This window comes from Salmo trutta, chromosome 34, assembly GCF_901001165.1.
Source record: "Salmo trutta chromosome 34, fSalTru1.1, whole genome shotgun sequence".
NCBI classification, from domain to species: Eukaryota; Metazoa; Chordata; class Actinopteri; order Salmoniformes; family Salmonidae; genus Salmo; species Salmo trutta.
The window spans coordinates 4132369-4156080 of record NC_042990.1 but is presented as its reverse complement, the minus strand read 5'-3'; the positions used below and the strand labels follow the sequence as shown (position 1 = coordinate 4156080).

Sequence of the window (23712 nt, the reverse complement as noted above, 5' to 3'; positions counted from 1 at the left end):
CAGCTTTGCTCGTATAAGGCCATAGAGTGTGCGGGCTGGAGAGAAGGTTATCTTCTGTGAAAACCCTGTTTTGTGGTCATTTACAGGAACTGGCCAATCAACTGCTTCACATTTGCCTTCAAATGATGCTATCGTCTCCATGCCTCCCACAAATGCCTTAACAATCACTGTGGCAGTGGAGCTTACAGATGTCAGGGCTGTGCAGCTGGTATTCAGGGGAGCTTCAGTAAGGCTAGGAGCAGCACTAGAAGGCCTAGAGGAAGGAGCCACGCCAGAAGAGCTGCTGACTTTCCTTGTAAGGATGGTGCTCACCGCCTTGAGGGCTTTAGACTGAAAGTCGGGGCTAGAGAGGGTCTGAAGCTTTCTGGACACCACACTGCTAGAGGATCCAGTCTCTTTGAGAAAGTGAGTGGTCCCTTCTTTCCCAGATGGACACTCAACATCAAGGTCACATTGAAGATTGGTCAGAAATTTAGACCCCAAGATTGTCATCTTCTTGGCCAGATCCAATAGGATGTTGTAGTCCTGTGCCATTTTGTCCATTGTGCCGGACAATGGCATTCAGCACATCATCGGTCACAGGGTCCATGAGGGGCTCGATAAACCCTACCCACTCTGGCTCAGACGTTTGGCTCTGTAGCTCGGCCAGGATCTGCACCGAAGCTACCCGAATGACCTCCTTGCCTGCTGCTATGTCCTGACTGTCCATAGGGGGGCAACTCCCCGAGCTGGCCTGAATGGCCACTGAGAGGCCAGAGTTAAGCTGGTGTACTACCTCCCCCGCGATAGCATAGCTCAACTCGGAAGAGCTGGAGGAGGTGGGGTTGGAGTGACCCTCAACCAGGGATATCAGGAGGCTCTCTTCCGTTACCCCAAAGAGAGCTTTCAGAGGCTCCTCCATGAGGGGAGCCTCTCTAGTTGCTGGCAAACTCTGCAATGAGGTCTGGGAACTTGAAGATAAACACACAATCACCACTTATGCCATGCAAATGTGACCAGCCAGCTGGTATCTAATCTGGGTCATTAGTGAGCTTGAAAATCAAATGAGAGCAATGATGGTTTACTTCTCATACCACCGTAGTTCTAGAAGCCTAAAGCCAACTGACACGAGTTTTTGCCAGATTTTGATGTTTGTACGACATCAGAATATGATTAATTCTGAAAGGCATGTACCTGATCTATTTATTCATAGATTACTTTATGGCTAACCCAGTTAAAAATTACTTTCACCTGGACCCACCCCCTCAGGGGCAACATTTCTGACCAGAACTTCAAACTACAAGGTATGAATTCCAAGTTAATAATTTATGATAAGTATGGGTCAGGTCTTGCAATTATTAAGTTGAAATATTGCTGTGAACATACTGTCGTGGACGAATGAGAATTAGTTGGGTAACATAGATAATTAAGATGTTTTATTAGTATAATATGCTTATTTGAGGTACTTGTCATTAGAAAGTGTCCATTGGACTCTGGTGTCTTTTCAGTTGCACGTCTACCTTAGCTGGGGCTCAGACACTTGGGGCCCAGAGAGAGGAGAGGTCAGACTTGTCGTCACGGGAATGTGTCTTTACCTATGCTTAAACCATGTGAAGGGATGGTGTGATTACTGGGGAACCAATGACTTGTCTCCACAATGTCTGTGAGCAAGTCACACCCTCCTTTTCCTTATTGTGGGGAGGTTTATGGCAGTGGCTGGGACCATGGTCTCTTAGATCTCACACTTATCCTGTGATAATATATGGCCTAGAGGCTCACTCCCTCCAGTGAGCCTGTCCAGGAGTGGGGTCAAGAGGGGGTTTGCTTGAGATGGGAGTATCTAGAGTTGACAATTGATATATGCCATTGGATGAAATAGTTCTGTTCTATACCGTACCTGGGAGGGACAGTTCTAAGGAGACCAGATACTGGGCTATATAATGAACCAGGTTGACATAGTAGTTACTGTCTGATGTGTTTTATGGATATCTGTCATACAAAACGTAACCTTTGTGAACTGTTACTAAGTATCTGTGGTTTGTCAATGTACGTTGAAGGGGCTGTATCGTTGCTATAAAAGATCCCTGAGCCATTCTGTAAGCACCTCATTAAATGATTCATTCGAGAGAATGCATTGGTGGGGTCAAGAACTTTTGCAAAAGTATCTTAAGTATTAAAGATGTAGTTTTAACTCGGACTGGTGTGTTTGTAAATCCTCATTTGGTAATGCGGAAATTAGCCACCACATTTGGCGACGAGGATGTGATGTGAATCTTCACTTGGTGATCGCTCCTGACGACCTAGGTAAATCGTGCACGAGGGATCCCTCAAACTTGGGATCTCAGGGAAACCACACTTCGGGAACGAAGCAGATGGACCCACCTTTGATCTGAGAGGCAGCGAGCCGAGTGGATACCACATTTCGAACTTAGTTTTTTTAAAAGAAAGAGGTGAGCAAAACACACTTGAAGTCGAGTTTTTAGAAATTAGCCTCTGTTACGTGAGCTCTGAGTGTGTATTCCTTTGTGAGGGGGGCACCTTGGAGGCGTAAACAGGGCCGAGTCAGAGGAGAGAAAACTGAGAGTTTGCGGACTCAATGATACTCTGCCACTGGTCGGTTGCGGGCGACCTAGAGCCGTCCTGACACTGAATTGATCACAGTGGGGATTGGTGCGGTCTGTGGGGGTGAGGGGCCAGGGTGACTGTGTGTTCTGTGTGAAACATGGTACTTGGTGAAGCCCTATTGGAATAAGGACCTAGTTCTGAGAATGTCTGTGTGACTGTCTAAGTGACCCTCAGAGGTGGTGAATTCCAATTATTTTAAATGTGCTAGCCAGGTATGCCCTGGGTTACTCTATGTGAGTATTTTGTTAAAGTTACCACTAGGTAATCTTTGTAGGAGCGTTCTGTGTGAGCGTGAGTAGGTTTACTCTGTGTGAGTAACCTTTCAATTATGTTCTGATGTTCTGTGTGAACATCGGACCAGTTCTGTGTGAGTATCGGGCCAATCCTGTGTGGGTGATCCTTAAAGTTCTGTGTGAGTACATAAACATTTCTAACGTTTTATATGGATTCTGTGAAAATATGATAAATTGTATGTGTGTATAATCGATTACTAGAGATTTGATAAAGTAATGGTGAGAATATAATTAGATACAATTTAAACCATCCATTCGTAGACGTACGTAGGTTTTGAGTTGGTATCTTTAATGGATAATTTAATAAAGATGAGGTTTTAAGCGTTATTAAACTGTCTACAATGTTTGGGAAATTGTGCTCTAGAAACTGATTGGCGTGTGTCCGCTTTTGGTTCTTACCCTAACGATGTAACTATAAATGCTTATTGTATTATCCCCATCTGGGTACAACAGTTGAAATAAAAATGCCCTTAAGGTCTAAGGTCTGAAACGGTTTTATTTTTCCTCCCAGTATGAGAGGAGTTATTGAATAAACCGTTTTCCATAAAGTTAGAGCGAATTAAGATGGAATCTCGACATTATTGATAAAGTCGGACAAAGCCTAGGGTATCCATCAAACTAATTATCATTGGCTGATTTTAATATGATGAAGTAAAGTAATTGAAATACGTTGAGAAAACATAATCTACTTTTATTAAAAGGCGCAAGATCTGTTTCCTAGTCTATGAATGTTGATTTTACTCTTTGACTGCTAATCTATTCATTTGGTATGTGAGAATCATCGCTGGTGTAAATCTTGGATTTTTTAAGAGGGCTATTTTCTGGGAATTGTCTCGGTAATATGTGCCTGATTTTACGACGACAGACAATTGTGAATGGGTTTATTTGCTGGGAGTCTTGTTCAATGAAATAGCATTGGTGGTACAGGGGTAGAATTGTCGCCTGCCACGCAGGAGGCCAGGGTTATCCTAGCCCATCCACCAGGGAACTAAATGTTAATTCAGCTATTGGTATGTTTTGCCTGGAGAGATACGGTTGCTAGCGTTTGTGTAAGATATAAATGTAACGTTTTGATAGCTTGATTAGTTTAAATTGAAAGACTAATTCATTAGAAAATAATATCGAGGGAATTTTGATATGATACTGTAACGACCCTGGGTTTATAAGCGCGGAAATCAACCCTACCGGGCGAGCATGCTTTTGTGGCACAGTTCATAGCGCGCCGGACTTCGGCCTAGAAGGTCGAGGGTTCGAGACCTGCTCCCTGCTGTTTCATTACAATACGTTGTCTGTTGCTGGAACTGACGTACAGAGAAAGAGTTGAATGATGTTATTGTTATAAGTATGGCGATTTACATGTTACTTTTAAAGTCTTGGATATTTCATAAGTGTAAAGCTGAAAGAGAAGAGGAAGTTGTGAAGTTTGGGTTTAATCTTACTATAGAGGTAAGGCAGAACGTTGGTTGAGTAGTGGGTTATATTTTTTTGCTTACGGGTAAAGCAAAAGATGAGAAGAATTGGTTATGTGCGCTGAGCTATGCTTGGGCTATGTTTGGCTGGAAGGAAGGATTTTGTGATGTGAAGCTGGTTATTGATTCTTGGTTTGAATGTTTAGGTAACACCAGTGAATTAGAGAAGGAAGTTTATGTATTTAAACATTATACTCTGTTTCCATTACGTGGAACAATGTCAGGACAGTACAGTGAATTGCAGGTTGAGTTAATTTTATTTTACAGGGACAGTGCGAATTCATCACAGTTGTGCGTGTGCTTGGCCGGCGTGCGCGTTCCTGTAAGACGTAGAGTCGCAAGATAGCGCAAGGACGAGCTTTGTAAGGGGGGTGAGTGTAACCGAGGTGGTGTGCAAATAGCGTTTCAATCGGTGACGTTACTCGCTCTGAGACCTTGAAGCATAGTTTTGTTACTTCTGTAGTAAAACAATTTCATATGTTTTGGAAATTAGCTAGGTTGCATTTGGTTATTTGAATTACCTTTTTCATTTGCTTTTAAAAGAGATGTTGGAATCAAGTATGATGCAGTGGAACTTTTTCCCTGATACATAGACATCTGTCTCAGGGGCATCAGTGTTTTCTTTGTGAGGAACATGCAGACTGTGTTTGGTGTTTTATTTTAATTTTATTGAGATGCAAACATGAGTCTCTGAGCAACTTTGTCATCTGAACCATTACAGTAGTGAGTTCTTGTGTAGGTTGTTTGTTAATTGCATGCATTTATCACTGTATCATCTGCATACATTGGAACTTCAGACTCTGTACAGACAGAAGGAAGATCATTCATGTATGAGCTGAACAGTATTGACCTTTGGGGAATTAAAACATTGTGTATTATGAGTGGAAAAAAGTTAGTTTTGATTCTTATGCTGATGAGACGGCACACTTTTTTAAGGTTTTAGATTTGTTAAACGACAAGGTTTGTTTTTACTAAATGTATGCAACAGGTTGAAATGATTTGATTGCTGGAAAGAGGTTATGGGTTTGTTTATTGTTTACTGTTTATTGTTTATTTTTGGTGTTGTTTTCACTTAATTAAACATTGTATTATCTGATGTGTTTGAGTAGGATTCTTTCCTCCAGGACGGATGAAAGTCAACTGAAGTATGTATGATAAAGGCGACATGAGAGAACACGTCTCAAACTACATTTTATTAAATGACTGGAATTAAATATTGCTGATTTCTTACGCTGAGAAATGTACTACATTTGCAACACTTTTTTTTTCATTTAGTGGGGTAACAGAAACAATACAAAGGTGGAAAAAGCTATCACATATTTGTTGGACATTGGTCTAGTAATGATACCAGGATAATTGTATCGAAGGGTCAATTAAGCATGCATATACATTGATGCAGATTAAAACTAATGATGAGGGAGTACAGTGGAATTATCATTAGGTTTTGTTTGTAGTTAACTTTTGGGTTTCTGAATTGGTGTAGTATAATGACTGCTAAAGAAGTGTTTTGTGTTTTTCTTTGGGAAAATGGGGATTTCATTGTCTCTCTTTGGAATGTTTCATGGGGCTATAATCTTGGGTGAGTGAGATTGAGGCTGTAAACTACCAAAATGGAAGAGGCCTGGACATTTTTGTTTGTTTTTACTTTAGGGTTTGCCAATACCCACACACAACACATTTGTTATTACTATTTGTTGGTGTTCTTAAAATAGTATGTTTGATTTGTTTTTCTCTTTCCTGTGGGATTGGTGAGTTTTCCATATGACTTAGTGCTAAGATATCTTAAAGGGGTATACACATGGAATTTTTGGAAGTTTTTTTCCCCTGAGTTTTAATTAAAGATGTGGATTCTTTTGTTAATGAAATGTCCTGGGTAACCTGTGATACAACATGTAGAAAATGTTTGATTTTGATTATTTTTTTGTCTAGGATAGTAAGAAACATTTCTGTGAAGGGGTAGTTTGACTTATGACCTTTGTCTGGGTTTTCCTGTGTGGTCTGATCAGCCTCATGGGAAAGCCATTTGGATAATACATTTTAGGTCATTTGTTATACTGATTTCAAGGTAATTCGTGAAATGTATAATTATGATGGAATTTAAAGTTTTTAGACATATTTGTAATTTGCACCTATGAGATATAGGGCATTGCCTTTCACTAAGGGTAGGCTGCTCGAAGTCTGTTTTCCTATAACCATATGGGTAAATATTTTTTCTTTGTGGAGATTTTCAGAGTTGTGATTTTCATTTGGTTATGTTATTTGACATTTTGTTTTATCTTTTGATTTGTAGTAGTGTTTTTTTATACATTACTCTCATGGAGAGTTATGTGTTAAAAAATGGGGGAGGATACAGTTCTTTGAGGGTTTGGATTCAGTTCTTTGAAATTTGGATTGAAGTTTACACACCTTGAGTGATATGTGAAGGAGTGTATTGTTGTGTTGTCTGTTCTGTTCAATTCCCGATGGGTTATAGGTCTAACTTCCTGATTCTGTGTCTCTGCGATGGAGTTGAAATTGTGATGGGAAGTATTAGCCAATGTGAAAGAATAATTTCAATAGAATTTGTTGTTATTCTCTTTGAATAATATTTAGACATTTGTATTAAGAATAATTGGTAAAAGTAATAATTTATCATGTAGTTAATGAACTGAACTAAACTGTTGTTCTGATCTGTTCTTTCGAGGTTATCATGAAAAGTGACATCAGACGGTATCTTAATGCATGGAAGAGATAATTGGACCGAAAAGTGTGTGTACCTCAAACCCCCTCTAATTGGCTGAAGAAGGAGTGACGAAGGCGTTGAATATGGCCCTGTCCGAACCATTTCTACTGAGAGGAATGGCCAAGCCAGCAACCGGTGTACAGTATCCGATCTAAGCTATCAACTGCTTTTCTCTCATGTTTCTCTCAGGAGTGTAAGAGGAGTCCACGTGGAGTGAGCATGGGGAAAGGTGCTGTTCTAAACTTTTCTTATGTTGCTGGTATATTGGTTGACGAATGGACAGGACATAATGGGCATCTAAGGTGAAACATTGACATTGGGACATTATAATGGGTCATTCACTTTGAACTTTAAAGTTATCTGAAGAAGAACGAAGAGGACGCCAGAAGAATCAGTGCCTAGAGAGAGGGGTTTGGTCAACTGTGCACAAAACTGTTTAGGCTTTTGGGGTATCAGGTTGATTGTAGAGGTCTACACCACGTAAAATTATAGTAATTTAGATTAAGAATGCATTGAGATACTGATCTGTAGAATAATCGTGATAAAATTGTTAATAGTAGAAATTATGGGATAATTATACTGGATGTTAAAATGAATGGACATTCTGCTAATATTGATGTGTGTTTAAATTTAGTTTTTACTTTGAGTGATAAGACAAATTTGAATCACTGAGCAATGTCATTTTGAAATTTTGGATGGATAATTAACTGAGTTCTAATTATGATTTTATTTGGAAATTGAATGAATTTTAAAACTGAAGGATTGATTTGAGTTGAATATGTTAATATCTAAATGGGTGAAGAAATGAATGTATTAGAGATAGTTCATAACAACAATCAAAACAATCTAAGGATGTTGAGGTTATTATAAGCATGCCATGGGTGAATGACATGGGTGAACTCTGGTCTGGATAGTGAAAATGATCCTAATCTATTGGATCTATAGGCATTGCCTTATAAATAGTGGAATCATGATGTTTGTCTTGGGTCATGTTCATTAGGCACCAAGGGGATACATTTTATTTTAACTAGGAGTCACTACCTGGATTTGTACAACAAGATATGCTAATTATAGTTTCTGGGATGGAAATAGTCATTTCCAACACACTATGCTGATCCATTGGAGTGTGATAGATAACTAAAGATTATTGTATTAAACTCCATTGGTGCATGCACTGCATTATGCATTCATTGTGTGCTTTTCACTGTCTATGGAAAATATAGCTTTGACTCTCATAAACTGTATGCATTTTTTGTTTTTCTTCATGGGTTCGTGCAGGTGACTGTGTATCATAACCTTCCCAGACAAATTGCTAGAGTGTTTAGCAAATGTTGGGGGATGGTAATAATGTGCAGGAACCCCATGCAATGAGTTATTGTTTTGTGATTTTTGGTTGATGTAGAATATATGTATGTTCTATGTGAATGAATGTTCTTAAATCTGGTGATTTTCTTTTAAGTTGAGAGGGGACACAGAGGGATGACTGTCTTTTCTGTTGTTATGAAGCCTGCGTTTAGACACTGGTTCCGCTGTAACGTTACTGTTCTGATTCTCTAGAAGGGACGGAGTCCCTTGAGAGGGGAATGTCGTGGACGAATCAGAATTAGTTGGGTAACATAGATAATTAAGATGTTTTATTAGTATAATATGCTTATTTGAGGTACTTGTCATTAGAAAGTGTCCATTGGACTCTGGTGTCTTTTCAGTTGCACGTCTACCTTAGCTGGGGCTCAGACACTTGGGGCCCAGAGAGAAGAGAGGTCAGACTTGTCGTCATGGGAATGTGTCTTTACCTATGCTTAAACCATGTGAAGGGATGGTGTGATTACTGGGGAACCAATGACTTGTCTCCACAATGTCTGTGAGCAAGTCACACCCTCCTTTTCCTTATTGTGGGGAGGTTTATGGCAGTGGCTGGGACCATGGTCTCTTAGATCTCACACTTATCCTGTGATAATATATGGCCTAGAGGCTCACTCCCTCCAGTGAGCCTGTCCAGGAGTGGGGTCAAGAGGGGGTTTGCTTGAGATGGGAGTATCTAGAGTTGACAATTGATATATGCCATTGGATGAAATGGTGTTTTCGTTCTATACCGTACCTGGGAGGGACAGTTCTAAGGAGACCAGATACTGGGCTATATAATGAACCAGGTTGACATAGCAGTTACTGTCTGATGTGTTTTATGGATATCTGTCATACAAAACGTAACCTTTGTGAACTGTTACTAAGTATCTGTGGTTTGTCAATGTACGTTGAAGGGGCTGTATCGTTGCTATAAAAGATCCCTGAGCCATTCTGTAAGCACCTCATTAAATGATTCATTCGAGAGAATGCATTGGTGGGGTCAAAAACTTTTGCAAAAGTATCTTAAGTATTAAAGATGTAGTTTTAACTCGGACTGGTGTGTTTGTAAATCCTCATTTGGTAATGCGGAAATTAGCCACCACAATACCTCTTAGGCGACCAGCATGGTGATGAGGTTCTGCGAGTGGATTTTTGGAGGCACCCTGCACTGCCATTCCTCCTCCTCTCCTTAGTCCAGTAGTTCATCTCACTGATCAGCAGCCTTTTCTCTCGCTCATCCAGACTGCCTAAGGAATCCTCAGACCCTGTCAGAGAGCACTGGGATTCTGGGGAGGCTGCCCCACTCCTCAGGTCCACACCCATGATACGAGCTAGCGCTGGTAGGAGAATGCGGAGGGCTGTCTGGGTCACGACCTTAACAATCTTCAGACACAGCATGGAGAGCTGCTCGAATGTGAGCTATGGCCAACAAACAGAGTAATGTTTTTGTCAATCAAGCAATTCCATGACACCATTCCCTATATAGCGCACTACTTTTGACCAGACCCTTATGTGGAGAGACTTACGTTATTTTTCATGCCATGCTGAATCACTCTCCATTGGCTAGAGAAAAGAAAAGAAAGGAAACATATTTTAGCTGCACACTGGTGTTGAGTTAGTGGAGTCACTAGATAGCCATGTTAGGGAAAATAAAAGTGTATTTAATTAAGCTATTAGCAAGTACATGAGCCATTTTGTTCTTGATTTACAGGAAGAGTTAGGGGTGTGGTTACGGTGATGTTAGGGTTAGGTGTAGTGTTTGAAATCGCATTTGTGGTTAGAAGGTGCACTATGACTATAAATTCAGAGTTGTTGTATGTGAGGTTGGAGAAAGACATGGGACTTGCTCATCAGTTAGACTCCTCAGGAAGGAGAGGAGGATTGGGGCACAGCATGTCCCAATCTTGAGAGAAGGCATTAGAGTCCTCTGAGCCTCCTTCTCCAGCTGCTCAATGATAGATCCCCTTTCCCGGAAACCACACCCGGGTGTCTGAGAAGACTCTGGGAATCCGCAAAGAGAAATCTAAAGTTGAATCTGAACTTTATATCTAATTTCCTTCACCTTTAGTGATTTGATTGCACTGGACAGGTAAAAGCACATCTCTCTGCGGGCCTCCACTATATTGCTTTCACCTATATAGATACTATCTTCTCAGATCAGTGCTGATGAATTTGAACACAACCTGCACCCAACATGAAGTAATCTCGGACCTGCACCAATGCTGCTGTCCTCCTCCACGGAAGTCTTCTTGGCACTGCCACTGGACTTACGTTTAGCCTACATGACAACAGATTATAGGTCTCATAGCAGATCTAAGGTCAGTGTAGCGTCTCCTCCTAATGCTTTAAGGTTAGGATTTAGTGATAGTAAACTAATCCTAGATCTGTGCCTAAGTAGGCAGAGGATGTGTAAAGGACAGCATATTTCTTACCTTGCCTCCAGTCCTGTTCTTGTTGTTCTCATGTGTCTCTGTTTCATCCTTCATATTCTCCACAACTTTATTTTGATCATCCGGGGAATCCTCCCATTTCACGCTCTGGTGGATAAATGAGAGGTCAATAGCAGTCTTAGGTTGTGACTTCATAAAACAACTTATTCGCTCCTATTTTAAACAAAATGGCAATAGTGGTCAGATTTCAGTCCATGGATCAAACCAGTGAGACCTATTGCTGTGGTAGTGACCTACTATACTGTTAGTAATTTCTCCTCTAAACTCAAAATAGGCTAAATGAACCATACCTTGCTGTTGTCTGACATGATGTGTAGCTTATTGTTGTAGGCTATTTATAGGTAATACTAATATCTCCTTTGAAAAAACGTCAGTGAACCATCGGCAGACAACTGAAGTGAATATGAACGTCCTTGAATTATGCCAAAGCATTGTTGAATACTCGATTCCGATTGGCTGAAGCAAGGGCATTCCTCAAAGATGTCATACACACATGATGTCACAATTAGGCCTAAGTCTAATGTCTATATGAATTGTCAATGTCATTAGAAAACAGATCATAGCTTGTCAAAGTTCTGCCAAACGAAAATATTGTAAGTGCACGTTTTTGCATTTAATTTATGGTTTATCAAGCATCCTCATTCATCACCATGCACAAAAACGTAACTCGCTGCAATCCATTAGCTATAATTCTGAGGTTGCAAAGCTGCAAAACTAGGACATGCAATAAATTATAACCACTTGCACTTAGAATAAATTACAATCAATGACGTTCTAGGGGGCTTTAACTATTTCAGCATTATGGAGCTGTCCGCTGCATAGAGCTGACACGTTTCTAGGCGTCAGGGGAACGTGCCATGGTGCTGAAATGTTTCGAGTCTGGGCAGCACCTGAGACCGCGGCATGGTGCTGAAATGGAGCAGGGCTCAGTTCTATGGGTATCTCATGCGGATTTTCTTGCTAGCCTATGTATAACGATACTATAATTACATTATTTTCATCCATCCGTCAACAAAAAGGGCATGTCAACGTTTCCCAAGCAATAATGCAATGAAGCCAAGCCGAGATGTATAGTTCTTCATCCAGAGGACGAAGTTCCACTGTATCATCTAAAACCTTCAGAGAGATCCCTTAAAACTGCAGAATAAATTCTCCACAGCTGTTATGGTAGCTAGGTTAATTTAGCGAGACATGGACAAATCCAACACATAGCGTTTCTACTGAGTCCTGCTTAGAGGTGACTGACTGTCATGTCGCTAGTTGTAATGACGCTTTTAAAACAAGAATAGTTATTTGTAATTGCTCTGGGAGCTAATTATTGCAGAGTCCAGCTACACATCCTGCTCGCTGGGCTCATTATGGACAGCCAACGAGCAGCTCAGGTGAAAAAGTCAGCCAGATCTGATCCCTATAAAATACATGCTACTAGGCTACTGTAGCAACCTGCCGACCTGCACAATCCTCCATGGCACTAATGTTACACGCGCAGTATGGTATGCTAACATCCCACAACAATTCCACAATTGGAATTACTTGCCTAAACGTCCAATCATACTTATTTTCTAATATCAACCATAGTTTCTGCACTTAAGGCAGACCTGCCATTAGAACAAGATGGAATTAGGAAAACTCTAACGCTCGTTAAACGTAGGCTAAAATGAACCTTACCTGGCTGTCGTCAGCCATTATGTGTAGCCCGTTAATTAAGGCTATGCGCCTCTGATACTGCAGCTGTTCTGATAGGCTACTGTAGCTGCTCTGTAACTATTAAACTAGTCTAATCTAATCTTATCCGTTGAAAACCCGTCAGTGAACCGTCCTCAAACACAATGAACTGATGTCAATATGGACATTAACCTTCACATAAGATATCAAATACATGACGTCAGATATGCCTAGAGGTATTGTTGACTTAATCAGAATACATATCATAGTGTCACAGTACGTGCTGTTGACAGCCTAGCCCCTGAAATCTGTTGTGAATGTATAGTAATGTTTTTACAATTGTATAACTGCCTTCATTTTACTGGACCCCATGAAGAGTAGCTGCTGCAGCTAAAGGGGATCCATTATAAATACAAATACAAACCCAATGCACCATGATAATACATGCATCAACTTGTTTTGACATATCACATGGGATATGACAGTTCCTGATTCTGAGATACTGTAAATCAACAGACCTTGAGAGGAGATAAAACAACATCTGTTGATCCATTTCACAGGTTTCTGGTGGTTTCTAAGCATTCTACATGTGTTGGGGAAGGAGGGTGGGATCTCTCCAGAGCATCTAATTACATCAATCATGTCTTGCCATGCATGTGATATGAGATAATGTTATGCACCACGCAAATATACATTGCCTAAGGCTGCAGTGCTATACTCCATGGAGACAGTGCTCATTGTTCATTTTACATGATGGATATATGCTACTCCATTTCATACAATCAATCGTCAATCAATCAGTACAATTTATTTATAAAGCCCTTTTTACATCAGCACATGTCACAAAGTGCTTATTTAGACACCCAGCCTAAAACCCCAAATAGCATGCAATGCAGATATAGAAGCACGGTGGCTAGAAAAACTCCCTAGAAAGGCAGGAACCTAGGAAGAAACCTAGAGAGGAACCAGGCTCTGAGGGGTGGCTAGTCCTCTTCTGGCTGTGCCGGTGGAGATTATAAGGGTACATGGCCATTAAGGCCAGATTGTTCTTCAAGTACTGTAGTTCAAACGTTCTTCATAGATGACCAGCAGGGTCAAATAATAATGTGGTTATAGAGGGTAAAATAGGTCAGCACCTCAGGAGTAAATGTCAGTTGGCTTTTCATAGCCGAACATTCAGAGGTCGAGACAGCAGGTTTGGTAGAGAGGGAGAGAGAGGGAGAGAGAGAGGTGGGGGAGAGGGAGAGAGAGAGAGCGAAGATCGAAACTGAAGGTCCATGACAAAGTATCACGTCCGGAGAACACACATGCCTCTTCATGTGATACATGATGTTTGGCTGTGATGTGCGAAGTGTTATCTAATGGGTTTGGTGATTGTTCTGTGTGAAGCCGTATTCTGCATTGTATCATGGAATGTGATGTGAAATTCCTGGGCCTATGGCTGTTGAAGCTACTCCACTGCACTGCTGCTGTGAGCAGGAGTGGGAGAGAAGCCATGCTTTTATTAGACTCTTCTTCTGTCACTCATTCTCCTGCCTCTCCATCTCAAAGGCTGCCAAATATTTTGAAGAGTGGTTAAAGAGGTGGCTGTGTGCACACACACTTCGACTCCAACTCTATTTACAGTGAGGGAAAAAGTATTTGATCCCCTGCTGATTTTGTACGTTTGCCCACTGACAAAGAAATGATCGGTCTATAATTTTAATAGTAGGTTTATTTGAACAGTGAGAGACAGAAAAACAACAAAAATATCCAGAAAAACGCATGTCAAAAATGTTATAAATTGATTTACATTTTAAATAGGGAAAATTACTCAGATCAAACAAATCAAACCGTTGTAATATAAAGAAGTGTAATATTACCTGTGGAGCGAAGCGAAGTGCGACTGCTCGCTCCAACTAGCAACATGACAGTCAGTCACCTCTAAGCAGGACTCAGTAGAAACGCTATGTGTTGGATTTGTCCATGTCTCGCTAAATTAACCTAGCTACCATAACAGCTGTGGAGAATTTATTCTGCAGTTTTAAGGGATCTCTCTGAAGGTTTTAGATGATACAGTGGAACTTCGTCCTCTGGATGAAGAACTATACATCTCTGCTTGGCTTCATTGCATTATTGCTTGGGAAACGTTGACATGCCCTTTTTGTTGACGGATGGATGAAAATAATGTAATTATAGTATCGTTATACATAGGCTAGCAAGAAAATCCGCATGAGATACCCATAGAACTGAGCCCTGCTCCATTTCAGCACCAGGTGCTGCCCAGGCTCGAAACATTTCAGCACCATGGCACGTTCCCCTGACGCCTAGAAACGTGTCAGCTCTATGCAGCGGACAGCTCCATAATGCTGAAATAGTTAAAGCCCCCTAGAACGTCATTGATTTTAAATTATTCTAAGTGCAAGTGGTTATAATTTATTGCATGTCCTAGTTTTGCAGCTTTGCAACCTCAGAATTATAGCTAATGGATTGCAGCGAGTTACGTTTTTGTGCATGGTGATGAATGAGGATGCTTGATAAACCATAAATTAAACGCAAAAACGTGGACTTACAAATATTTTCTTTTGGCAGAACTTTGACAAGCTATGATCTGTTTTCTAATGACATTGACAATTCATATAGACATTAGACTTAGGCCTAATTGTGACATCATGTGTGTATGACATCTTTGAGGAATGCCCTTGCTTCAGCCAATCGGAATCGAGTATTCAACAATGCTTTGGCATAATTCAAGGACGTTCATATTCACTTCAGTTGTCTGCCGATGGTTCACTGACGTTTTTTCAAAGGAGATATTAGTATTACCTATAAATAGCCTACAACAATAAGCTACACATCATGTCAGACAACAGCAAGGTATGGTTCATTTAGCCTATTTTGAGTTTAGAGGAGAAATTACTAACAGTATAGTAGGTCACTACCACAGCAATAGGTCTCACTGGTTTGATCCATGGACTGAAATCTGACCACTATTGCCATTTTGTTTAAAATAGGAGCGAATAAGTTGTTTTATGAAGTCACAACCTAAGACTGCTATTGACCTCTCATTTATCCACCAGAGCGTGAAATGGGAGGATTCCCCGGATGATCAAAATAAAGTTGTGGAGAATATGAAGGATGAAACAGAGACACATGAGAACAACAAGAACAGGACTGGAGGCAAGGTAAGAAATATGCTGTCCTTTACATATCCTCTGCCTACTTAGGCACAGATCTAGGATTAGTTTACTATCACTAAATCCTAACCTTAAAGCATTAGGAGGAGACGCTACACTGACCTTAGATCTGCTATGAGACCTATAATCTGTTGTCATGTAGGCTAAACGTAAGTCCAGTGGCAGTGCCAAGAAGACTTCCGTGGAGGAGGACAGCAGCATTGGTGCAGGTCCGAGATTACTTCATGTTGGGTGCAGGTTGTGTTCAAATTCATCAGCACTGATCTGAGAAGATAGTATCTATATAGGTGAAAGCAATATAGTGGAGGCCCGCAGAGAGATGTGCTTTTACCTGTCCAGTGCAATCAAATCACTAAAGGTGAAGGAAATTAGATATAAAGTTCAGATTCAACTTTAGATTTCTCTTTGCGGATTCCCAGAGTCTTCTCAGACACCCGGGTGTGGTTTCCGGGAAAGGGGATCTATCATTGAGCAGCTGGAGAAGGAGGCTCAGAGGACTCTAATGCCTTCTCTCAAGATTGGGACATGCTGTGCCCCAATCCTCCTCTCCTTCCTGAGGAGTCTAACTGATGAGCAAGTCCCATGTCTTTCTCCAACCTCACATACAACAACTCTGAATTTATAGTCATAGTGCACCTTCTAACCACAAATGCGATTTCAAACACTACACCTAACCCTAACATCACCGTAACCACACCCCTAACTCTTCCTGTAAATCAAGAACAAAATGGCTCATGTACTTGCTAATAGCTTAATTAAATACACTTTTATTTTCCCTAACATGGCTATCTAGTGACTCCACTAACTCAACACCAGTGTGCAGCTAAAATATGTTTCCTTTCTTTTCTTTTCTCTAGCCAATGGAGAGTGATTCAGCATGGCATGAAAAATAACGTAAGTCTCTCCACATAAGGGTCTGGTCAAAAGTAGTGCGCTATATAGGGAATGGTGTCATGGAATTGCTTGATTGACAAAAACATTACTCTGTTTGTTGGCCATAGCTCACATTCGAGCAGCTCTCCATGCTGTGTCTGAAGATTGTTAAGGTCGTGACCCAGACAGCCCTCCGCATTCTCCTACCAGCGCTAGCTCGTATCATGGGTGTGGACCTGAGGAGTGGGGCAGCCTCCCCAGAATCCCAGTGCTCTCTGACAGGGTCTGAGGATTCCTTAGGCAGTCTGGATGAGCGAGAGAAAAGGCTGCTGATCAGTGAGATGAACTACTGGACTAAGGAGAGGAGGAGGAATGGCAGTTCAGGGTGCCGCCAAAAATCCACTCGCAGAACCTCATCACCATGCTGGTCGCCTAAGAGGTATGTTCACAGCAATATTTCAACTTAATAATTGCAAGACCTGACCCATACTTATCATAAATTATTAACTTGGAATTCATACCTTGTAGTTTGAAGTTCTGGTCAGAAATGTTGCCCCTGAGGGGGTGGGTCCAGGTGAAAGTAATTTTTAACTGGGTTAGCCATAAAGTAATCTATGAATAAATAGATCAGGTACATGCCTTTCAGAATTAATCATATTCTGATGTCGTACAAACATCAAAATCTGGCAAAAACTCGTGTCAGTTGGCTTTAGGCTTCTAGAACTACGGTGGTATGAGAAGTAAACCATCATTGCTCTCATTTGATTTTCAAGCTCACTAATGACCCAGATTAGATACCAGCTGGCTGGTCACATTTGCATGGCATAAGTGGCGATTGTGTGTTTATCTTCAAGTTCCCAGACCTCATTGCAGAGTTTGCCAGCAACTAGAGAGGCTCCCCTCATGGAGGAGCCTCTGAAAGCTCTCTTTGGGGTAACGGAAGAGAGCCTCCTGATATCCCTGGTTGAGGGTCACTCCAACCCCACCTCCTCCAGCTCTTCCGAGTTGAGCTATGCTATCGCGGGGGAGGTAGTACACCAGCTTAACTCTGGCCTCTCAGTGGCCATTCAGGCCAGCTCAGGGAGTTGCCCCCCTATGGACAGTCAGGACATAGCAGCAGGCAAGGAGGTCATTCGGGTAGCCTCGGTGCAGATCCTGGCCGAGCTACAGAGCCAAACGTCTGAGCCAGAGTGGGTAGGGTTTATCGAGCCCCTCATGGACCCTGTGACCGATGATGTGCTGAATGCCATTGTCGGCACAATGGACAAAATGGCACAGGACTACAACATCCTATTGGATCTGGCCAAGAAGATGACAATCTTGGGGTCTAAATTTCTGACCAATCTTCAATGTGACCTTGATGTTGAGTGTCCATCTGGGAAAGAAGGGACCACTCACTTTCTCAAAGAGACTGGATCCTCTAGCAGTGTGGTGTCCAGAAAGCTTCAGACCCTCTCTAGCCCCGACTTTCAGTCTAAAGCCCTCAAGGCGGTGAGCACCATCCTTACAAGGAAAGTCAGCAGCTCTTCTGGCGTGGCTCCTTCCTCTAGGCCTTCTAGTGCTGCTCCTAGCCTTACTGAAGCTCCCCTGAATACCAGCTGCACAGCCCTGACATCTGTAAGCTCCACTGCCACAGTGATTGTTAAGGCATTTGTGGGAGGCATGGAGACGATAGCATCATTTGAAGGCAAATGTGAAGCAGTTGATTGGCCAGTTCCTGTAAATGACCACAAAACAGGGTTTTCACAGAAGATAACCTTCTCTCCAGCCCGCACACTCTATGGCCTTATACGAGCAAAGCTGAGGGACCTTTTAACTCTATCCGCTCGAGAAGAAGGTGTGGCTAAGGATGCTTCTCTTCAGGAGTCTTCAGACACCCTGGAAAAGGCAACTGTTTCAACTGTTGAGGTCCAGTTACCCAGCACCAAACTTAGTAGAGTTCCCAGTGAGAGCCAACCAATACCAGCTCTCTGTCTCTCCAATCTGGATAACAGCACTCAAGAAGTTCTTAGCAGTGTTTTTTCCATCTACAAGTCAGAGTTATCAAAAGTGGAGAGTAAATGCTTGGCCGTTGTCAGTTCATCTGATGAGTCCCTAGATGCTTGTTGGCTTGTTGATGGTGTCCTATCAAAGCTTGATGACTATACTATTTCCCAGTCACCCTCACCCAATGAAGACTTGAGTGTGAGTACTCAATGTTCTCAACTGAGCTCAGAAGAGAGTGTCAGAATCACACAGTCCTCTACTAGTCTGATTCAGAGCATTAAGAAGCTCTCTAGCAATGACTTTCAGACTCAGGCAGAAGAGGCAGTGAGTAAAGTGCTGATGAGATCTAGTCATTCCTTTATCACACAGATCAGCCATACTGGTCTTCAGAAAAGTCTGCAGGCTGGCTTATCATCTAGCTCGCCATCAGAGATTGCCTCCATGTCCTCTCAGAATACAGCCCCTGGATTAGTGGAAACCTTTGTCAAAGGAATGGCGACTATTTTCCAGAAAAATGAGTCCACTGACACTGTGCTCCTGGAAAGAAGTGGGAGAGTTTTGCAGTGCTCCCACGGGGGCTCCCAACTGGATGATACTGAATTGCGTGTTAAAATATCAGAAGAGAAGCTTTGGTCAACAGCTAAGACCATCTGCGTCAATATGAAGAACATACTTAAGGATTTCTTCACAGGGCTGAAGCCATCCGGATCCGAAAGGACAGAAAATGCTTCTTCCAAAGAGACCCTTGGGGAAATCCTGGTTGCTATCCAGAGTGAAATCTCAAACTTAGGGCGAATTAAGGATTCCAGGGAGCTCCTTCAGATCAACGATATGGTAGGAACTATGCTGAAGGAGGTTGAGAAAAGTGAGGATGACAGTGAACAAGTCTGCCAAGACATCCCTAGAACCTGTTCATCTTTGTCCACTTCTTTAAAGGGTCGTAGTTCCTTGTCTAGCTCTTCAAAGGGTCCTAGGTCAGAGTGTGAGTTAGAGATCAACCTCCCTGGCACTCCCATCCCTGACGAAGTGCCTTTTGATCTGACCTGCCCCATCGTCAGGAGCTCCTGCATCGACACCAGGGACTCTAAAATGCCAGAGATTTCTACAAGTGACCTAAGGACAAAGATGATGGCACACACAGATGAACCCCTGCATCGTAACAGTCCAATGACTGACAGCAGCCGACCACCGAGTGCTAAAGCCTCTTTTCGATCCTCCACTACTCCATCTTTCACCAGCAAGGGAACCTCTTTGGTACCAAAGGGAGATGGGATTGACATTGAAGAGAAGGAGGTGAGCATCCCCAGCAGCTCTGGCCATCTGAGGGAGCTCTTAATCAGCCCAGACATCAGCAGTGCCACTGCATTCCCACTGCAGTACTTGATGGACTCCAGCAAAGATGATGTCATCTGTTTGGTCACTGTACTGGTGATAAGGTTGCTATCGAAGATCAGACCCTCAGCCCTAGATGGACCCTTCCAACAGGCACCAGACATGACAGAAACATCTCAGCAACTCATCAGACAAGTCCTGTCTGAGTTCTGTGCTGCATCCAGATTCTCCAGGACACAGGAATATTCCCAGAACCTGCACATCCACAGGGTGTTCAGAGGTGTACATAAAAACTTGATGGAGGAGTTTGGCTCTTATAACACCCTGCAAGCAGCTATTTCCTCCCAGGACCCTGCATTTGACAGAGTCCTGGTAAAGTCCTTGACCCAGCAGCTGGTACAGGGACGCAAGGAGGCGTCAAGACCAGCTTCTGCTGCAACAAACCCAGCAGACCAGGCTGAGACAGAGAGGGGGGCTGAGCAGAAAGCAAGAAGGAGCTTCCTTTGCTTTTCAATGACCAAACTCAGGATCAACTTCAAGGTATAGCAGGGAGTTAGCATTTGTTTTTTGTTCCAGTTAGGTGCTGATGTTATTGATGTGGCTATGATAAGACAAATATATGAGATAAATATGTTTTTATTCATCACTAAATTGTTGCCTTGGATTCAGAAGTGTTCCATTTCTTTATATATTCTCTGTACCATTTTCTTTACCTTTCTCCTGTTAGCGTTCCAAGAGAGGAAACAAAAAGGACTGCCATTCAGTCCAGGAACAGACTGAGATTCCCTCTACTGATGGACATTGCATAGGTAAGGATGTTTTAGAGCTCTCCTATAGCTTGTAGTTTTGTTTAGGTGTGTGTTAGAAACATAGAGTATGCCTACCAAACTCATTGCACTGTTATTTATCAAAGTTATTATACTGTATTTCTCTCTCTCTTTCTCTCTTTCTCTCTTTCTCTCTTTCTCTCTTTCTTTCTCTCTTTCTCTCTTTCTCTCTTTCTTTCTTTCTTTCTTTCTTTCTTTCTCTCTTTCTTTCTTTCTCTCTTTCTTTCTCTCTTTCTTTCTCTCTTTCTCTTGTGTTTCTCCATTTCTCTTGTGTTTCTAGCTCCACACATTGAGGCTCATGGTGCTGAATCTCCAGTTGGAGAGGTTTCTCCCTCCATATCTCAGCCTATCAAAAAACAATCCTTGATTGTCAGGGTCTTTTCAGCAATGATGAAGCCATTCAGGCGCTTCACCAAGAAGAACCTGTAACCTGTTACGCTGCATGAAGACCTACTTTTGTAACAGCAAGACTTTTGACGAGGAATTTCTGCATGTCTACCCTTTCAAAGTCTATTTGATCAAATAAATGCAAATTGTTTTACAAGTGTTTTGGATGATTGGTAGCACTGAAGCAGCTTTTCTCAGAGAAATGCACTAGTTCCCCCTTGGTTACACATTTATTGTGCAGTTTTTGAGTTGGCAGGACTTGGGGCGGCAGATAGCCTTGTGGTTAGAGCGTTGGGTCAGCAACCGAGAGGTTGCTAGATCAAATCCCTGAGCTGACAAGGTAAAAATCTGTTGTTCTGCCCCTGAACAAGGCAGTGTTCCTAGAATTTGTTCATAACAACTTGTCTTGTAAAATAAATAAAATAACCAGAGCTTGTCTCTAATACAATAGTTGCTGCATAGACCGTCAGATAACCAGATGTTCTCAATTTAGTTAGATGACAGTTCCTGATTCTGAGATACTGTAAATCAACAGACCTTGAGAGGAGATAAAACCACATCTGTTGATCCATTTCACAGGTTTCTGGTGGTTTCTAAGCATTCTACATGTGTTGGGGAAGGAGGGTGGGATCTCTCCAGAACATCTAATTACATCAATCATGTCTTGCCATGCATGTGATATGAGATAATGTTATGCACCACGCAAATATACATTGCCTAAGGCTGCAGTGCTATACTCCATGGAGACAGTGCTCATTGTTCATTTTACATGATGGATATATGCTAATCCATTTCATACAATCAATCATCAATCAATCAGTACAATTTATTTAGAAAGCCCTTTTTACATCAGCAGTTGTCAAAAAAAGCGCTTATTTAGACACCCAGCCTAAAATCCCAAATAGCATGCAATGCAGATTTAGAAGCACGGTGGCTAGGAAAAACTCCCTAGAAAAGCAGGAACCTAGGAAGAAACCTAGAGAGGAACCAGGCTCTGAAGGGTGGCTAGTCCTCTTCTGGCTGTGCCGGTGGAGATTATAAGCGTACATGACCATTAAGGCCAGATTGTTCTTCAAGTACTGTAGTTCAAACGTTCTTCATAGATGACCAGGAGGGTCAAATAATAATGTGGTTATAGAGGGTGAAACAGGTCAGCACCTCAGGAGTAAATGTCAGTTGGCTTTTCATAGCCGAACATTCAGAGGTCGAGAGTCGAGAGAGAGGTCGAGAGAGAGAGAGATTTAAATCATCTTTATTGGGTCTGGGAGCCCACCATACAATAAATACTCATACAAAAAACACAGTTACACATCAATTAAAAACACAACTCCAATTCCTCCTCCACAGTAACTATACACAACAGCCTTTAAATACCCCATATACTCATAAACAGATCAATATTGTTGACCAGTTTATAATAGGCAAACTCAACCCTCAGTCTCGCTGCCAACATTCCCTCCAGCATTCCCACCACATCAACAGACCCCTGTCCCCGAATACTGTTCTTTCGGGTCTTCCATATCGCTAATTTTGCTGCCCCTAACACAAAATTAAGCAACACAACTACACCCTTTCGACTGAACCTGTACTTTGGCCCAAATATATACAGTTGGGAAGAAAAAACCTCTCCCAACGTTGAGAACCAATTTGTGATCAGGTCAATCATCCCGACCAACCTGGGACACTGTAAAAACATATGTGCCAGAGTTTCAGACTCAGCACAAAATGGACACCCCTCCCCAACAGTAGGGTCCAGGTGTACCAGATGCATGTTAGTGGCTATAGCTCCGTGTACTATCCTCCATTGGAGGTCAGCTGTCCTCTTATCAATAGGCAGTTTGTACAGTGATCGCCAACAGCCTTTTGGGGAGGCACCTGGACCAAGCACACCCGCCCACCTCGTCAATTTTACCCCTTCCAGGGAAGATGCATGGGACACCTTTACACATACTCTGTACATGGCCTTCTTTCCCACCTCCTTGAACTCCCCCAGCTCCGGGGTATCGAAAGAAAGCAGCATCCCCACGTCCTCCACGAATGCCCCCGCTGCAGCACTAACAATCAGTGCAGGGAACACATAATCCAGACCCTCCTTCCACCGATCACAATTGGAAATGTCAGTCACATACTGCAGATGAAGCACTGGCAGGGAGTCACAGACCTCATCGACGACCTTCCTCAGGAGGCGAGATGATCGGATCCCCGCTCTTTCTCCCAGCTCCTCCAACGATCTATTCCTGTTCCGCATCAGATGACCCAGTTTAGTACACCCCACGCCTAACAGGCATGAACGTAGGCTAGCTGAACCCAGAACACAGGACTGGATGGCAGTGTTGTGAAAAAGAGGCTCTTCAAAAAGCCACATCCCTGGTGGCGTGCCGGCCTTACGAGACTTCACAAAAACTCTCCAAGCCTGCATAACAGACTCATAAAATGGAGTCAGGCCAGGCAAATCCCCCCCTCCAGCTTTAAGAGGAAAAGGTGCTTATCTAAGCCCAAACAGCCCGCTCTCCTCATCAATATATAGGCTGTGTCGACCCAGCTAGAACTGTCTCTGTACAACAGCCTCTGGGCTGCATGAAGC

General features: G+C 42.3%; 2 protein-coding genes across 5 annotated transcripts; one reads left to right on the top strand and one right to left on the bottom strand.

Annotated features, from left to right (window-relative positions):
* Nucleotides 1-472: 472 nt before the first annotated feature.
* Nucleotides 473-12654, bottom strand: LOC115173130 (uncharacterized). Its single transcript, XM_029731064.1, has 7 exons — nt 12551-12654; nt 10865-10969; nt 10644-10710; nt 10280-10433; nt 9959-9995; nt 9541-9851; nt 473-950 (listed from the first exon to the last, which is right to left on the bottom strand). Exons 1-7 carry the CDS (start codon nt 12566-12568, stop codon nt 473-475), a joined length of 1170 nt encoding a protein of 389 aa, XP_029586924.1. The 5' UTR covers nt 12569-12654.
* A 2433-nt stretch (nt 12655-15087) lies between these two features.
* LOC115173352 (uncharacterized) lies at nt 15088-21443 on the top strand. Of its 4 annotated transcripts, XM_029731352.1 has the most exons (9): nt 15088-15403; nt 15607-15711; nt 15866-15932; nt 16143-16296; nt 16581-16617; nt 16725-17035; nt 17451-20454; nt 20642-20723; nt 21022-21443. In XM_029731352.1, the coding sequence occupies exons 1-9, from the start codon at nt 15386-15388 to the stop codon at nt 21168-21170; spliced, it is 3927 nt and encodes a 1308-aa protein (XP_029587212.1). In that variant the 5' UTR covers nt 15088-15385; the 3' UTR covers nt 21171-21443. The 4 variants fall into 4 exon arrangements, with proteins under 4 accessions (XP_029587212.1, XP_029587211.1, XP_029587210.1 ...); XM_029731351.1 differs by having other exon boundaries at nt 15088-15711; nt 15866-15926; XM_029731350.1 differs by having other exon boundaries at nt 15088-15711.
* The last annotated feature ends 2269 nt before the right edge of the window (nt 21444-23712 follow it).

Coding starts and splice junctions, on each gene's coding strand:
- LOC115173130 (XM_029731064.1), bottom strand. Junction 10,711..10,864: donor AGAACAGGACTGGAGGCAAG/GTAAGAAATATG, acceptor GTTGTCATGTAG/GCTAAACGTAAGTCCAGTGG. Junction 10,434..10,643: donor GGACAGCAGCATTGGTGCAG/GTCCGAGATTAC, acceptor GCGGATTCCCAG/AGTCTTCTCAGACACCCGGG.
- LOC115173352 (XM_029731350.1), top strand. CDS start 15,559: ATGAAGTCACAACCTAAGACTGCTATTGACCTCTCATTTATCCACCAG. Junction 17,036..17,450: donor CCATGCTGGTCGCCTAAGAG/GTATGTTCACAG, acceptor TTTATCTTCAAG/TTCCCAGACCTCATTGCAGA. Junction 20,724..21,021: donor TACTGATGGACATTGCATAG/GTAAGGATGTTT, acceptor TTGTGTTTCTAG/CTCCACACATTGAGGCTCAT.